Raw genomic sequence first — 18355 nt, 5'->3', positions numbered from 1 at the left:
TATCCACCTCTAGAGCCTTCGAACTCAAGGCTAGACAAACCTAATGATGAAGACGTGAACCAAGCAAAAAGGCTCCGAAGAGAAGTTCAGTGCAATGAAATGCCAAACTTTCTGGTCATACACTCTCTCTCCAACCAACCTGTAGGCAAATTATCACCATTCGTCATCCAAAGATTTCTGGAATCGATTGCTGGAACACCAAAAATGGTTAAACGACTGCAATCTGGAGACCTATTAATTGAAACAGCCAACTCCAAACATTCCGAGTGGCTGCTCAAAACAACTACATTCGGTGGCCTGCCAGTATCTATTACTCCACACAACACCTTAAATTCCTCGAAAGGCGTTATAACCGAATGGGACCTACTTACAATATCAGAAGAGGAATTAGTTAAAGAACTGAGTAATCAAAAAGTAACCAACGCCAAACGCATAATGACCAAAAAAGATGGAAATCTCGTCCCAACTAGGTCAATCATTTTAACCTTCAGTACCCCAGATTTGCCATCCTCAGTAAAAGCTGGCTATTTAAACTGCCGAATTCGGGCTTATATTCCTAACCCGATTCGTTGTTTTAAATGCCAAAAATATGGACATTCCCAACAAGCATGCAGAGGAGAAGCTATTTGTCCTATTTGTGGTTCCAAGGAACATACACAAGCAGACTGTTCAGCATCAAGTCCCATTTGCCCTAACTGCAAAGAAAGTCACCCAGCATTTTCAAAATCCTGTGAAATGTGGAAAACAGGGAAGAAAATTCAAAAGTATAAAATTGAACACAAAGTCACATACCCTGAGGCACGCAGACAGGTTATGTTGACCATGCCCAGTCGTTCATATGCGTCTCACACTCGAAGCTTTATTTCAACAGCAGTACAAACAGATGTATCAATACCCCCTAGCACATCTATGGCTAATTGGGTTAAAAATACACTATCTAATTCAGGAAAAGACACACATCAAACTAAAACCAGTGAATCGACCAACACTCCAATCAGCATCCCAACTGATACTCGGACAGTCTCGCATGATAAAGAAAAATTAAAAACTACCAAAGACAACAAGAAACCTGAATCATCCACCAATAGTATGGAAGTAGATGTACACTCAGATCTTGAGGAACCCATACTAGAACTTCATGCAAATGACACTATGGATACTGGGCGCCCCAGCTTCCCAAAAAAAGACCGGAAAAAGTGCTCAAACAAAAAACAGTCTGATGAATCATCCTCAACTAAACCTAAATGAACCACAGTATCTTACAATGGAATTGCAGAGGTTTTCGTTGCAACACCGACGATATTCAATACTTAATTAACCGATATTCTCCAGCTGCCTTCTGTCTACAGGAAACTTACCTGACCTCACAAATTTCTCCTTCGATAAAGAACTATTGCCTTTATCGAAGAGATCGAAATACCGCTAATGCTGCCCATGGTGGGGTAGCAATCCTAGTAAACTCGAAGATCCCAACTAGACATATCCCAATCCAAACTGAAATAGAAGCTGTTGCTGTTCGCATAACTCTCCATAGTGCAATAACACTTATCTCAATCTACCTACCACCAAACCGTTCTTACTCTTTAAGAGATCTTGAAGACCTGTTTATACAGATACCTCCACCTCTCTGTATATTAGGGGACTTTAACGGGCACCACCCATTATGGGGTTCTCCCAAATTGGATAGACGTGGCCGACTAATTGAAAGCTTTTTAGAGGCACTAAATTTCAGTATACTCAATACTGGTGCACCGACACACGTACAGCTCCCAGCAGGACACACATCAGCAATAGACCTCACAATTTGTTCACCAGTACTAGTCCCAACCATAGAGTGGAATGTAATAAATGATCCCATGGGCAGTGACCACTTTCCAATAGTATGCAACTTTCTGATAGCAAAGACTCCTTCAATTCAACCGTGCAGAAAGTGGAAATTTGTCCGAGCAGACTGGGCAAAATTTCAATCGTCAATTGACCTTGATGAGGAAAAAATCCGCCTCCAACATATTGATGATGCCACAGATTACATCACGTCGCATCTTCTAAATGTGGCTAAAAATACAATACCACTATCAAATCCCCCGGGCCGAAAGCATCATAATTACTGGTGGAATGACAAATGCACCACAGCAAAGAGAGCAAAAAATAAAGCTTGGAATTTGTTTCGGCAATGTCCGAGCACAGTCAATCTTATTAACTATAAGAAGTTAAGGGCAAAAGCACGCTTCATACAAAAGCAAGCAAAGAAAGAATCCTGGATCCGTTTTGCCTCTAGTTTTCACAGAAATACTGATTCCAAAATAATATGGAAAAAAATTAGACAGCTGTCTGGTAAGTTTCCTACCATACCTTCTCCAATCCTCTCTTGGAATGGGAAAGATCTCTCTAATCCAGTAGATATAGCTAATGCTTTGGGAAATACTTTTGCCGAAATTTCAGCAGCAACAGCCTATCCTACCTCATTCCAAAGAATTAAAAACACTGAAGAAAAGCATGCTATTCATTTTCAAACTGCCCGTCTTCTCCCATATAACAAACCTCTGCAATATTCTGAACTTTTACATGTCATTAAAACTGCCCGCAATGGTGCTGCCGGGCCAGATGGGATTTATTATGTCATGCTACAACATCTTGATGACAAAGCTTTGCGCTGCCTCCTGGTCCTTTACAATCGCATATTTTTAGAAAATGTTTTTCCAGCTTCTTGGCATCACTGTACAGTTTTGGCATTCCTGAAACCTGGAAAAGATCCATCCAACCCGAATAGCTATAGACCCATATCTCTCTCAAGCTGCCTCAGCAAAATTCTTGAGAAAATTATCCACAGAAGACTCGTCTGGATCATAGTGTCGGAACAGCTAATGAGCCATAGTCAATATGGCTTTCGTCAAAACAGGTCATGCCTAGACCTTATGGTCAAGGCTGAATTTGCCATCCGTAATGCTTTTGTCAAACATGAACATCTAGTAATGGTTTCAATAGACATAGAGAAGGCTTTTGATACCACTTGGCGGTATGGTATACTTAGTGATCTTTACCTTCTAGGACTACGAGGCAACCTTCCTATATTTATTGAGAACTTCTTACATACTAGATCATTTCAAGTTCGATACCAACATGCCCTTTCCACAACTTTCATCCAGGAGGAAGGTGTTCCACAGGGATCAGTACTGAGTGCCACTCTTTTTGCTCTGAGAATAGATTCTATCACTAAGCAGCTTCCAAATACAGTTGAGACTTACCTTTATGCAGATGACCTTTCCATCTCCTGTCATTCTCAAAATATGAGGTCTGTTGAAAGACAGCTTCAGATATCACTTAATAAAATTCAACAATGGGCAAGCCTCAACGGCTATCGGCTCTCGCAGCAAAAAACAGTTGCCATCCACTTCTGTAGACAACGCAAACTCCATCCAGATCCTGAACTTCAAATTTCTAACATCGTTGTCCCAGTCACCAGCAACATCAGGTTTCTTGGATTAATCCTTGACAACAAGTTAAATTTCCTAGACCATATTAAAAATGTACGGACGTCATGTCTAAAAAAGTTAAACATACTCAGAGCTTTATCTGCCCAAACATGGGGTGCAGATCGTACCTCGCTTCTTTGTTTATACAGGGCATTAATCAGATCCCGTCTCGATTATGGTGCTCCTGTCTATGATTCTGCCAGAAAGAGTGTATTACGCTGGCTTGATCCAATTCAGCACAGTGCTTTGAGAATTGCAATTGGTGCATTCAGAACGTCGCCAGCACATAGTCTCTACATTGATGCTCATGAGCCCCCACTAGCTTTACGCAGGAAAACACTGTTACTCAAATATGCTGTAAAGATACAAAGTTGTGCCTCTCATCCCGTTCAGTCATACCTTTTCAACCCACCATTTGAAATCTTATACAGAAACAAACCTAGCATAGTAAAGCCAGCTGGTCTTCGCCTTCTTGAATTGGAGCAAGTTTGGAATATTTCCGTCCATTCCGTACAACAAGTAGCCACATGTACTCAGCCACCATGGACTCCTCCTCCTCTTCCAACCTGTGACTCTTACCTCTGTCAATGGAGAAAGAATACTTTGCAAGCATCAAATGTCAAACAAATTCATGCAGTTCACACTCAAAGATATACTGACTTCTCCCCAATCTATACAGATGGCTCTAAATCTAATTCAAATGTTGGAGCAGCTGCAGTGTTTCCGAATACAACTGTATCAGTTTCCCTTCCATCAGAATTTAGTATATTTTCTGCTGAATTATATGCAATCAAATTAGCTTTAGAAAATCTCTGTTCAGACAGTTCCTTCAAATCAGTTATTTACACTGATTCCCTCAGCTCAATCATGTCGTTATGTAATTCCTCAGATGAAGTCCACCCTATTCTTAATGAAATCAGAAGCTTATTACTGCAAATTAAAGAACGCAACCAACTGGTCACTTTTTGCTGGATTCCATCCCATTCTGGTATTTTAGGCAATGAACTGGCCGATAAAGCTGCAAAAAATCCAACTACTTTTGATTTAACCAATATCCCTGTTCCAGCATCAGATTATGCACTAACTGTTCATGCTGCTTGCATATCACAATGGACAGCACTCTGGCACTCTCAGACTAATAATAAACTCTTTCAGTTTAAACAAGAGCCGAAATTTTGGCGCTCCAGTGTCCGTACATCAAGACGAGAAGAAGTAGTCCTTTCAAGGGCAAGAATAGGTCATACCCATCTGACCCACCTTCATTTACTCACAGGAGATGATCCACCACAATGTACACATTGTTCTAACAATTTGACTGTTAGACATATTCTCATTGGCTGCCCCTATTATAAACAAGCCAGAACTTCATCCTTGATCTCACTGGTTAATCTCCATAAACCAATAACTCTTGAAAATCTCATTGGTGATAAGGCAAATATTTCTGAATTTTTTGACTTTCTCAGGCAAACTGGGCTTTTCAATTATTTCTGATTTCAGATTTTCTTTTGATTTAGGGAAAACTCATGTTTTAATATAATAAGTGAATAGGCACATTATAGCCTTAGCAGCTTATGTGCCATTAAGCCTCCAGAACAACAACAACAACAACACAATACCACTATCAAATCCCTTGGGCCGAAAGCATTATAATTACTGGTGGAATGAAGAATGCACCAAAGCAAAGAGCAAAAAATAAATCCTGGAATTATTCCTGGAATGCCCCAACTTTCAACTACCAGAAAATCAAGCTTTATCTCTCTATCCCACTTGCAGGAACTGTTAACCTTATCACATTCTTGGCTGTGAAGCAAATTTTGAGCACCTGTTTACTTATTTGAAACAGATAAATCTTTATAATAGTCTGTGATCACAATAACATGTGAAATTTGTAATAAGTAAATATTGAACAGGCATAATATGGCCGAAGAGGACCTTGTGCCAAAAAACCCAAATATAACAACAACTGCCATAAAGTGATTGTTAAGTGGAAGAAGACAGAAGTTATCAATTGGCACTGCTCTTCATGAATTAATGTTATTAGTTAAGTTTCCCCTGGGTTCAGTGCTGTGCCCATTGTTGTTTTCAATATATATATATATATATATATATATATATATCAATGATATTGATGTAGATATATCAGGCTTCTCTGTGGTGTTTACTACTCTTAAACATTCCATATGCAGAGTTCTTTATAATCAAATAAAGAACAAATTGTTCTTACCTGAATCTGCATTGGACCTGTCTATTGAACTATCTTTTTACAAAAAAAAGGATCTCCATGGTGCAAAATTTGCAAAACGTAACTTCTAGTTCATCATTGAATTGTAGACTGCCCAGTCTTTCAAAAGAGAAAATATTGACATTTACCACTTCTAAAATCTTCATGACCTGTTCACCCCACAGCATATACTGTGAGCTTTTTGCCTTCCATGGTAATTGGTTAATACCACATTATTTGATATATCTTCTCCATAAGTAACAGGTATTTATAAGACAAAAACAGCATATTATGTCTGTAATTATAAATGCTTAAATGAACACAATAAAAACTAAATGTAATTAGAATTGTGTATGTGAAATGAAATTAACGCATGCTAACAGAACTAATTTCTTTTAGTGGTTGAATACAGAAAATGCATTCTGAAGAGTGGTGGGTTACAGAATATGCTGCAGATATCCACAGTTATCTCTATTCTTTGTGCCAGAAGCAACCTGTAATTCATTTCCGCTCACCACAACTTCATTATCGTAGGCATCTAGTGGAGTGGATGCTTAAAGTTTGTGAAAATAGAAACCTGTGTACAGTTGTTCAGCATGTTGCCATCTACTTGCTTGACTACTTCATGGATAATCATAGCATTTCCCAAAAGCATTTGCATCTTTTTGCCCTTGTGTGTATATTAATTGCAGGTAATTCTTTTAAGTTTGTATTTTCATAATGATGTAATCTCTTTTATAACAGATACTGATCTCTCTCTCTCTCTCTCTCTCTCATATATATATATATATATATATATATATATATATATATATAACTGTAAAAATAATGTTAGGGGAAAAAGAAAGAATAAGATAACCATGAATATAAGTGACTGCATTAAACAATATCCAACAACACGTAACATATAGTACCAGTATATAAAAAAAAAAACACACACCAGAAAATGAACAAAGTAACAAATAAATAACAAAGATAAAAGTGGAAATGGAAGAAAAGTGGTAGGAATATGTGACAAAAAATTTTAAAAAATAGTCTGTTCCAGTTATTTGGGACACATTGGGCCCAGTGCATTTTGGCCCGATTATGCGGCTGCACCAATTATCCGAAGTTTCACGTAAATAGTTATACAATGGATCCCCGCTTTACAATTGGTTCACTATACAATCAAATCATGTTACGATGGATTCTCCATAGTAAAGTACCATTCACTATACAATGTGTTCCATACAGGTCACCCCCACATGCAACCCTAAATACCTCCAAGCGAGTAATTGCAGAGTGGGATCTGATGAACGTAACAGAAGCTGAACTGGTAACAGAAGCTGAACATGAAGAAGCTGATGCTTCTTCATGATCATCAGAAAACTTATCTTTTCGTGGATCCCTGGCCACAGTGGTATTCCAGGAAATCTATGTGCAGGTAATGCTGCAAAGCATCCTTCCATCATATCCTCAATAAATGACCTAGTCCCATATCCTGATTATAGACATAGCATACAGAGAACATCTATGGAACAGTGGCCCCGGATGCCAAGCGTTTTCCGTGGCCAAGCGATTCTCTGAGCTCTATAAAGCGATTTAAAGCGTTCTCCTTTGAAGGAATCACTCTTCTTTTAAGTTCCACGTTAGTTTCACTTAAGTTCATAAAAAAAGCACTGTAGACTTCATCTTACAAGTTGTAAGTTAAGTCAGGAAAGAAAAGACAACTTTCCTTTTAATTTTATTAGAGTTACTAACCCAACTAACCTAACAACCACTTGGCCACTTGTGGCATTACTCCTGCCTCCCCGTGGCGGGGCTGGTAACCTGAGTGGGAAAGCCAACCCTCAGGGCCAAAAGGAGTATAAAATGGACAAAGAAACCTTTCCCTCACTTGATCAGTTGAGATCACCTACTGATCAAGACCAACCCGATCATGACACTTATCAAAATAAAAGACAAAAACAGATCTATGTCAACAAGATCACCCAGCCTTTCTCCTTATTCATTCTGTATCAGATTCTCCTGTTAGCAAATTATACCCATTTCTAATCCAGAAATGCTTGGAAAATGCTGCAGGATCACCGAAGATGGTAAAGCGATTACAGTCTGGAGATCTGCTGGTAGAGACAATGAAACCAAAACACTCAGAATTTTTATTGAAACTGACTACTTTTGGTGGAATTCCCGTGAAAATAACGCCTCATGCCACTCTGAATACATCAAAAGGAGTTATAGCAGAGTGGGATCTGATTAACATCTCAGAGGATGAAATTGTACAAGAATTGACAGATCAAAAAGTAATACATGCAAAAAGAATATTAATCCGGAAAGATGGAGAATTAAAGCCAACAAGGAACATAATACTGACCTTTAGCACCCCAAACTTACCAACAATGGTTAAAGCAGGGTATCTGAATTGTCGTATACGTCCATATATACCAAATCCCATCAGGTGTTACAAATGCCAGAAATATGGACACTCCCAGGTAGCTTGCCGTGGCACTATGATTTGCCCAAACTGTGGTTCAACAGAACACACTCAAGCTGATTGTACCGTAACCTCCTACACCTGTCCCAATTGCAAAGGTAACCATCCGGCATATTCAAAAAATTGTGAAATGTGGAAAGTGGGGAAAGAAATACAAAACAGAAAACAAAGTAACGTATCAGGAAGCCAAAAAGCACATCATGCAGTTTATGCCAAAACGCACGTATGCACAAGTAACCCAACACAATCATTCTATTGCTACTCAAACTGACATTGCAGTCCCTCCAAACATTTCTTTTGCAGATTGGGCCAGGTCCGTGCTTAATGCTAAGCCACAACCTGGCAAACACAAGCAACTGGAACAAGCAATTAATACACCAATTTCAGTTCCTCCTAACGTGCCTGAAACTACAAAAAAAGCAGAAAAAACAGTACCTACCGATCATGCTCAGACCAAGAAACAATTCCCTATACATATGGATGTTGACAACAAAACTGACCAAGAAGAAACTATATTAGAACTTCATGGAGAAGAACACATGGAGACAGAGAGACCGGTTTTCCCCAAAAAAGACAGAAATAAATCAGATCGTTATAAACAAACTGCTTCAAAAAAACAGACAGATCAAAACACAACTCCTAAAAGCAAGTAATGCAGCACATACTTCAATGGAATTGCAGAGGCATACGAGCCAATATTGATGATATATATGACCTGATTAATAAGTACAATCCAGTGAGTGTCTGTCTGCAAGAAACAAATTTAACACCACAGGTAACTCTCTCAATTAGAAACTTTACAATGTACAGAAAAGACAGGTACTGCAAAATCCATGTACTGCAAAATCCACACATGGAGGAGTAGCAATACTAGTTAACTCTAAAATCCCAGTTTGACATATCTCTCTACAGACTGACTTAGAAGCTGTTGCTGTGCGTATTGCGCTTGGAATAACACTAACTCTTGTTTCAATATACCTCCCACCAAACAGACTTTTCATGCTTAAAGAACTAGAAGATCTTATAGCACAATTGCCAAAACCTTTCTGCCTTTTTGGAGATTTCAATGAGCATCACCCGTTGTGGGGATCTTCAAGCATGGATAAAAGAGGACATATGATAGAGACATTACTGAATCAACAGCAGTTAACCTTGCTAAATACTGGCCATCACACTTATGTCCATCTACCCACAGGCTCCTCTTCAGCAATTGATCTGTCAATCTGTTCTCCCATACTGTTCCCCAGTATGGAGTGGTCAACCTTATATGATCCACATAACAGTGATCATTTTCCAATTATATGTAAAATTCAAACAAAACAATCCCACTCTCCAGATTACAGAGTAAAATGGAAATTCACAAAAGTGAACTGGACAAAATATTCATTCTGTATTAATTTTGATGATCAATTTATTAAAACCCAACCAATAGATAAAGTCACAGAGCACATCACCGCACAAATTTTGGCAGCAGCTTCTGAGGCAATTCCTCAATCCTCTGCAAACCAAAAAAGACATGCAAAACACTGGTGGAATGAGGCCTGTAAGAGTGCAAAACGAAAAAAAAATAAAGCTTGGAACCTATTTCGTAGATTTCCTACGACAGCCGACCTCATTTTATATAAAAAACAAAAGGCAAGGGCACGACAAATCAGGAAACAAGCCAAAAAAGAAGCGTGGATAACATTTGCCAGTACCATCACGAAGGACACCAGCAGTCAGCTAATATGGAAGAAAATCCAACAATTAAATAATAAGTACATTCCCTTCTCTGCTCCAATCTTGATTAAGAATGGACGAGAACTGTCCTCTCCAAAGGAAATAGGCGATTTCCTTGGAGAGACCTTCAGTCAAATATCATCAGCTTCTGCGTACGACAATCCTTTCCTGAAAATCAAAACCTGTGCAGAAAAATATAAATTAAATTTCAACACCAACCAATCCCTTCCTTATAATCAACCATTCATCCTAGCTGAACTCCAAGAAGCTCTGAACAGATCAGCAAACAGCTCAGCAGGACCGGACAGAATCTATTATATAATGCTTAAACACCTAAATAATGCAGCTTTAAGATTATTACTAGTATTCTACAACCGGATATTTCTTGAATGTGTTTATCCTTCCTCATGGCATCATTCTGTAATTCTTGCCTTTCCAAAACCAGGAAAGGATCAATCGCTTCCACAAAACTACCGACCAATTTCCCTAACCAGCTGTTTGAGCAAAACACTAGAAAAAATGATACATAGGAGATTAAAATGGATACTAGAAAGCAAAATGCTACTAAATATCAACCAATATGGTTTCAGACAAAACAGATCCTGTTTGGACCTTATGGTAAGAGCCGAAACTAACATTCGGAATGCATATGTTAAAAATGAACATCTGGTAATGGTGAGTCTAGATATTGAAAAGGCATTCGATACCACATGGAGGTATGGCATTCTTCGAGAGCTGTATACCCTAGGGTTGAGAGGACACATACCTCAATTCATCCAGAACTTTCTCAAGTGCAGAACCTTTCAAGTTTGTCACCAGAATGTACTTTCACAATATTTTATTCAAGAAGAAGGGGTGCCTCAAGGGTCCATACTTAGTCCTACCCTCTTCGCAATTAGACTAAATACCATGACGTAGAATATCCCCAAAACCGTAGAAATATATATGTATGCCGACGATCTTGCTATATCATGCCATTCACCAACCATTAACAGCATAGAGAGGCAGTTACAACTTACCATAAATAAGTTAGAGACATGGACTGTAGAAAATGGTTATCGCCTGTCAAAACAAAAGACAATTGCAGTTCATTTCTGTAAAAAGCGCAGATTACATCCAGAGCTGAACTTAAGTTAAAAAACCAACCAATCCCTCTTGCCAGCAATATCCACTTTTTAGGTTTAATATTAGATACAAAACTTAATTTTTCCATGCACATAACTTATCTCAGAACTCTCTGCTTGAAAAAACTCAATATACTCAGAGCCATCTCCGCCATGGCATGGGGTGCAGATAGATGCACTCTCCTGCATTTGTATCGTTCGCTCATCAGGTCTCGTCTAGATTATGGTTCAATAGTATACGACTCAGCTAGGAAAACTGTACTTACAAGACTGAATACAATACAGCACAGTGCTCTTCGCACTGCTCTTGGAGCTTTTCGAACATCTCCGTTCCAAAGTCTCTATATAGAGGCATACGAACCACCACTCCACCTCAGAAGGAAAATGTTACTCATCACCTATGCAGCCAGGATTAAAAGCCTTCCAGATCATCCGAATCAACCACTGCTTTTCAATCCTGAAAGGGTAACATTCTATAACAATAAACCAACTGGTATTAGACTACAAGATTTGATGCATTGCTGGAATGTTCATTTTGAAAACACGCTCAAAGAAACCAAAATATCTGATCCGTCTTGGTCCTCAAACCCACCTTACTGTGATACCTATTTCCAACAATGGGGAAAAAAGTCCATGGAAAGCTGTTACATCAAGAAATTGCACGAAGCACATGCCGCTAGCAATGCGCAGAGCTGCTTAATATATACTGATGGCTCAAAATCAGATGATGCCGTAGGTGCTGCAGCAGTCTTTCCCACATTTACAGTATCTGTATCTCTCCCGACTGAATGTAGCAGTTATACTGCAGAACTTTATGCAATCCACCTAGCTATATACAATATCAATATTTGTCTCAACACTAATAGTTTAATTTATACAGACTCCATTAGCGTGCTTTCCGCAATAAGTAACAATTTCTCAACCCCACATCCCATAATAAAAGAAATCCGGTCTCGTCTAAATCATTTGAGGAATCTGAATCATACCGTAAGTTTCTGTTGGATTCCAGGGCATGCTGGAATCACAGGTAACGAAACAGCAGACCAGGCAGCTAAGCACCCAAAGAGCAACGCACCTCCATCTTACCAAGTACCTTATATAGATTTATTAAAACATATCCGAAGTATCTGTAGGGAACAATGGTTAAACATTTGGAAAACACAGACAAACAATAAATTATTTGAAATTAAACAAGAACCACAAATATGGAGCTCGAGCTTGAGGAAAAACAGGCATGAAGAAGTAATACTGGCAAGACTGCGCATAGGGCACACACACCTGACCCACTTGTTCCTGCTCATGGGCGATGACCCTCCTGTATGCATGCATTGTTCATCACAACTCACAGTTCGACATATTCTGTTAGATTGTTCGTATTACTCCCATATCAGAAATACTACTTTCCTTTCCCTGACACAAATGCAAGAACCTTTATCCCTAACCCACCTATTGGGAAACAATGCCAATCTCGATGAGCTTTTCGCTTATCTCAAACAAACTAAACTTTATGAATGTATCTAATAACAAATAAGGCAAACTCCGGTACCTTTCCAAATATTTGAATAGGCACATTTTGGCCACAGTTGCCCTTGTGCCGAAAAACCTCTACACCAACATAAACAAGAACCACAAATATGGAGCTCGAGCTTGAGGAAAAACAGGCATGAAGAAGTAATACTGGCAAGATTGCGCATAGGGCACACACACCTGACCCACTTGTTCCTGCTCATGGGCGATGACCCTCCTGTATGCATGCATTGTTCATCACAACTTACAGTTCGACATATTCTGTTAGATTGTTCGTATTACTCCCATATCAGAAATACTACCTTCCTTTCCCTGACACAAATGCAAGAACCTTTATCACTAACCCACCTATTGGGAAACAATGCCAATCTGAATGAGCTTTTCGCTTATCTCAAACAAACTAGACTTTATGAATGTATCTAATAACAAATAAGGCAAACTCCGGTACCATTCCAAATATTTGAATAGGCACATTTTGGCCACAGTTGCCCTTGTGCCGAAAAACCTCTACACCAGTAACAACAACTATGGAACAATAGACACTTCTGTGGAAAATGCAAACAAATAACAAGCTATTCCAAATAAAACCTGAACCACAATTATGGACTTCTAGCCTTTGTAAAAATAGAAAAGAAGTAATCTTAGCCAGAACTTGTATAGGTCACATTCACCTCGCACATCTCTATCTGCTTACAGGAAATGATCCTCTGCAGTGTGCACACTGCTCTCAGCCTCTTACAGTGAAACATATACTCCTTGGCCCCGGGTGCCAAGCGATTGTGACTGAGCGATTTATCTGTGCCTTATAGTGCGATTTCCAAACAGTGATATATAGTTCTTTTGCGTTCCTCTCGTTAAGTAATCTATTTATTTTATAACTGCTCTTGCTACAAAAGTACCTGTACAGAGCAAGAAAGGCAAGCCACCTTTCTTTTTTCATATTCTTATTACTAACCCCCTACTACTTCTCGCTTGGTCACACCAGGCACTGCTCCTGCCTCCCCGTGGTGGGGCCGGAAACCTTGGCAGAAAAGCTCATCTGCCAAGGGCGAAAAGGAGCAAAGATGGAGCAAAATGATTATCCATCTTTAGAGCCGACAAGCTCTCGGCCACATACTGAAATTGATCATGACATTTCACAACCCAAGAGGTTGAAAACAAATTCAACAACCAAAGAGTTTCCTTCCTTTTTAATTTTACATTCACTTTCAGAACAACCTCTCAGCAAATTATCTCCTTTCCTCATCCAGAAACACCTGGAGAGTATTGCAGGATCTCCGAAGACTGTGAGAAGGCTGCAATCTGGAGACCTTCTTTTAGAAACAATGAAAAGTAGACATTCAGAGAAACTCTTACAACTTTCAAATTTTGCTGGGATACCAATTAAAGTATCTCCCCATGCTACCTTAAATACATCCAAAGGTGTGATTTCTAGTTGGGATTTGTTGAACGTGACAGAGGATGAATTAACCCAAGAACTTCAGGATCAAAATGTTATTGCATCAAGAAGAATCATGACTAAAAAAGACAATAACCTTATGCCTACCAGGAATATCATTCTTACATTTAATTCCCCAAACCTACCATCAACAGTAAAAGCTGGCTATCTACTTTGCCGTATTCGCCCGTATATACCCAATCCCTTGAGATGCTACAAGTGCCAAAAGTATGGTCACTCTCAGACAACATGTAGAGGAAACCCAGTTTGTCCAAACTGTGGATCTTCCGATCATACTCAGTCTGAATGTTTGGCGACAGAAAAGACATGTCCCAACTGTAAAGGTAACCATCCTGCATATTCTAGAACTTGTGAGAGATGGAAAACTGAGAAACAAATTATTAAATATAAGGTTGAGAACAAGGTAAGCTTTCAAGAAGCAAGGAAAATAATTGCTCCTACCATGCCCAAACGTACCTATGCAAATGTTGCACAAAAACAACAAACAGTATCCACCCAAACTGAAGTTACCGTCCCCTCAAACATATCAATCTCTGACTGGGCTCGAGCTGTCCTCTCTCAGCAACAGTCCAGTAACCCCAAGCTTTCAGATCAGGCAAGTAACACTCCTCTTACAATACCAGCGACATCTCCTACTCTACCGGAAGATCCAATATTAGAAATTCATGCAGAAGAAGAAGAAATGGACACTGGTCGGCCAGTTTTCCTAAAAAAAGACAAACAAAAATTGGAACGTCATAAACCAATCGCCTTCAAAAAGCAGTCAGATACATCTCAAACAATTAAACACAAATAATGGCCTTCATTGTACAATGGAACTGCAGAGGCTTTCGTTGCAACACAGATGATATCCATAGTCTAATTAACCAGTACTCTCCAGTTGCTCTCTGTCTCCAAGAAACTTACTTAACCTCACAAATTTCTCCATCGATAAAGAACTACTGCCTTTATCGAAGAGATCGCAATACAGCAAATACTGCCCACGGTGGTGTAGCAATCCTGATAAATTCAAAGATCCCAACTAAACATATCCCACTTCGAACGGAAATAGAAGCTGTTGCGGTTCGTATAACTCTCCATATTGCAATAACACTAGTCTCAATCTATTTACAGCCAAACCATACTTATTCTCTAAAAGAACTTGAAGACCTCCTCATACAGATACCTCCACCTGTCTGTATATTAGGGGACTTTAATGGGCACAATCCCCTATGGGGTGCTTCTAAATTGGATACACGTGGTCGACTCATTGAAAGACTTTTAGATGCACTAAACCTCACCATACTGAATACTGGCACGCACACTCACATACAGCTCCCAACTGGACATACTTCAGCAATAGATCTTTCCATTTGCTCTCCAGTACTGGTCCCGACCATAGAGTGGTATGTTATAAACGATCCTATGGGCAGTGATCACTTCCCAATTGTATGCAAGGTATTGATAGCACAGACTCCTTTAACTAAACCCTGCAGGAAATGGAAATTTACAAGAGCAAAGGCCCCGGGTGCCAAGCGTATTTCGAGGCCAAGCGATATTCTGGTGATATATAGAGCGCTCTTCTAAAGTGATTGAAGTTATTTCCTCTTAAGTTCCTACGTTTCTACCAAAAGCCTTTCTTTTATAACTAGTTCTATACTTGAAAACCACAAGTTAGAACACAGAAAGGAAACACACCTTTCTTTTTCCTATATTTCTTGTTCTATTAACCAACTAACACTTCAACCGCTTGGCCTCCGAGCGGCACTGCTCCTGCCTCCCCGTGGCGGGGCCGGTAATCTGGGGGAAAAGTTATCCCCCAGGGCTAAAAGGAGCAACGATGGATAAAAATGAATATCCACCTCTAGAGCCTTCAAACTCAAGGCTAGACAAACCAAATGATGAAGACGTGAACCAACCGAAAAGGCTCCGAAGAGAAGTTCAGTGCAATGAAATGCCAAACTTTCTGGTGATACACTCTCTCTCTCCAACCAACCTGTCGGCAAATTATCACCATTCGTCATCCAAAGATTTCTGGAATCGATTGCTGGAACACCAAAAATGGTTAAACGACTGCAATCCGGAGACCTATTAATTGAAACAGCCAACTCCAAACATTCCGAGTGGCTGCTCAAAACAACGACATTCGGTGGCCTGCCAGTATCTATTACTCCACACAACACCTTAAATTCCTCGAAAGGCGTTATAACGGAATGGGACCTACTTACAATATCAGAAGAGGAATTAGTTCAAGAACTGAGTAATCAAAAAGTAACCAATGCCAAACGCATAATGACTAAAAAAGATGGAAATCTCGTCCCAACTAGGTCAATCATTTTAACCTTCAGTACCCCAGATTTGCCATCCTCAGTAAAAGCTGGCTATTTAAACTGCCGAATTCGGGCTTATATTCCTAATCCCATTCGTTGTTTTAAATGCCAAAAATATGGACATTCCCAACAAGCATGCAGAGGAGAAGCTATTTGTCCTATTTGTGGTTCCAAGGAACATACACAAGCAGACTGTTCAGCATCAAGTCCCATTTGCCCCAACTGCAAAGAAAGTCACCCAGCATTTTCAAAATCCTGTGAAATGTGGAAAACAGGGAAGAAAATTCAAAAATATAAAATTGAACACAAAGTCACATACCCTGAGGCACGCAGACAGGTTATGTTGACCATGCCCAGTCGTTCATATGCGTCTCACACTAGAAGCTTTATTTCAACAGCAGTACAAACAGATGTATCAATACCCCCCAGCACATCTATGGCTAATTAGGTTAAAAATACATTATCTAATTCAGGAAAAGACACACATCAAACTAAAACCAGTGAGTCGACCAACACTCCAATCAGCATCCCAACTGATACTCGGACACTCTCGCATGATAAAGAAAAATTAAAAACTACCAAAGAAAACAAGAAACCTGAATCATCCACCAATAGTATGGAAGTAGACGTACACTCAGATCTTGAAGAACCCATACTAGAACTCCATGCAAATGACACTATGGATACTGGGCGCCCTAGCTTCCCAAAAAAAGACCGGAAAAAGTGCTCAAACAAAAAACAGTCTGATGAATCATCCTCAACTAAACCTAAATGAACCACAGTATCTTACAATGGAATTGCAGAGGTTTTCGTTGCAACACTGACGATATTAAATACCTAATTAACTGATTTTCTCCAGCTGCCTTCTGTCTACAGGAAACTTACCTGACCTCACAAATTTCTCCTTCGATAAAGAACTATTGCCTTTATCGAAGAGATCGAAATACGGCTAATGCTGCCCATGGTGGTGTAGCAATCCTAGTAAACTCGAAGATCCCAACTAGACATATCACACTCCAAACTGAAATTGAAGCTGTTGCTGTTCGCATAACTCTCCATAATGCAATAACACTTGTCTCAATCTACCTACCACCAAACCATTTTTACTCTTTAAAAGATCTTGAAGACCTCTTTATACAGATACCTCCACCTCTCTGTATATTAGGGGACTTTAACGGGCACCACCCATTATGGGGCTCTCCTAAATTGGATAGACGGGGCCGATTAATTGAAAGTTTTTTAGAGGCACTAAATTTCAGTATACTCAATACTGGTGCACCGACACACGTACAGCTCCCAGCAGGACACACTTCGGCAATAGATCTCTCGATTTGTTCACCAGTACTAGTCCCAACTATAGAGTGGTATGTAATAAATGATCCCATGGGCAGTGACCACTTCCCAATAGTATGCAACTTTCTGAAAGCAAAGACTCCATCAATTCCGCCCTGCAGAAAGTGGAAATTTGTCCGAGCAGACTGGGCAAAATTTCAATCATCAATCGATCTTGATGAAGAAAAAATCCGCCTCCAACATATTGATGAAGTGACAGAATACATCACGTCGCATCTTCTAAATGTGGCTAAGAACACAATACCACTATCAAATCCTCCGGGCCGAAAGCATCATAATTACTGGTGGAATGACAAATGCACCACAGCAAAGAGAGAAAAAAATAAAGCCTGGAATTTGTTTCGGCAATGTCCGAGCACAGTGAATCTCATTAATTACAAGAAATTAAGGGCAAAGGCACGCTTCATACAAAAGCAAGCAAAGAAAGAATCCTGGATCCGTTTTGCCTCAAGTTTTCACAGAAATACTGATTCCAAAATAATATGGAAAAAAATTAGACAGCTGTCTGGTAAGTTTCCTACCATACCTTCTCCAATTCTCTCTTGGAATGGGAAAGATCTCTCTAATCCAGTAGATATAGCTAATGCTTTGGGCAATACTTTTGCCGAAATCTCAGCAGCAACAGCCTATCCTACCTCATTCCAAAGAATTAAAAACACTGAAGAAAAACATGGTATTCACTTCAAAACTGCCCGTC

At 39.5% G+C, this 18355-nt stretch overlaps 1 protein-coding gene across 1 annotated transcript in view; it reads left to right on the top strand.

The window, feature by feature from the left end:
- The window catches only part of CycJ (Cyclin J), a 159711-nt gene that overhangs the window by 14060 nt on the left and 127296 nt on the right, over positions 1-18355 (top strand). Inside the window, exon 2 of the mRNA XM_090374257.1 lies at positions 6094-6386. Within this exon, the coding sequence (XP_090230383.1) occupies positions 6110-6386 (277 nt within the window). The 5' untranslated portion in view covers positions 6094-6109. The remainder of the gene's footprint in view (positions 1-6093; positions 6387-18355) is intronic.

This window comes from Mastigoproctus giganteus, chromosome 5 (assembly GCF_048544385.1).
Source record: "Mastigoproctus giganteus isolate SK-2022 chromosome 5, ASM4854438v1, whole genome shotgun sequence".
Lineage (NCBI taxonomy): Eukaryota > Metazoa > Arthropoda > Arachnida > Uropygi > Thelyphonidae > Mastigoproctus > Mastigoproctus giganteus.
This window is presented reverse-complemented; position numbering and strand designations above follow the sequence as displayed.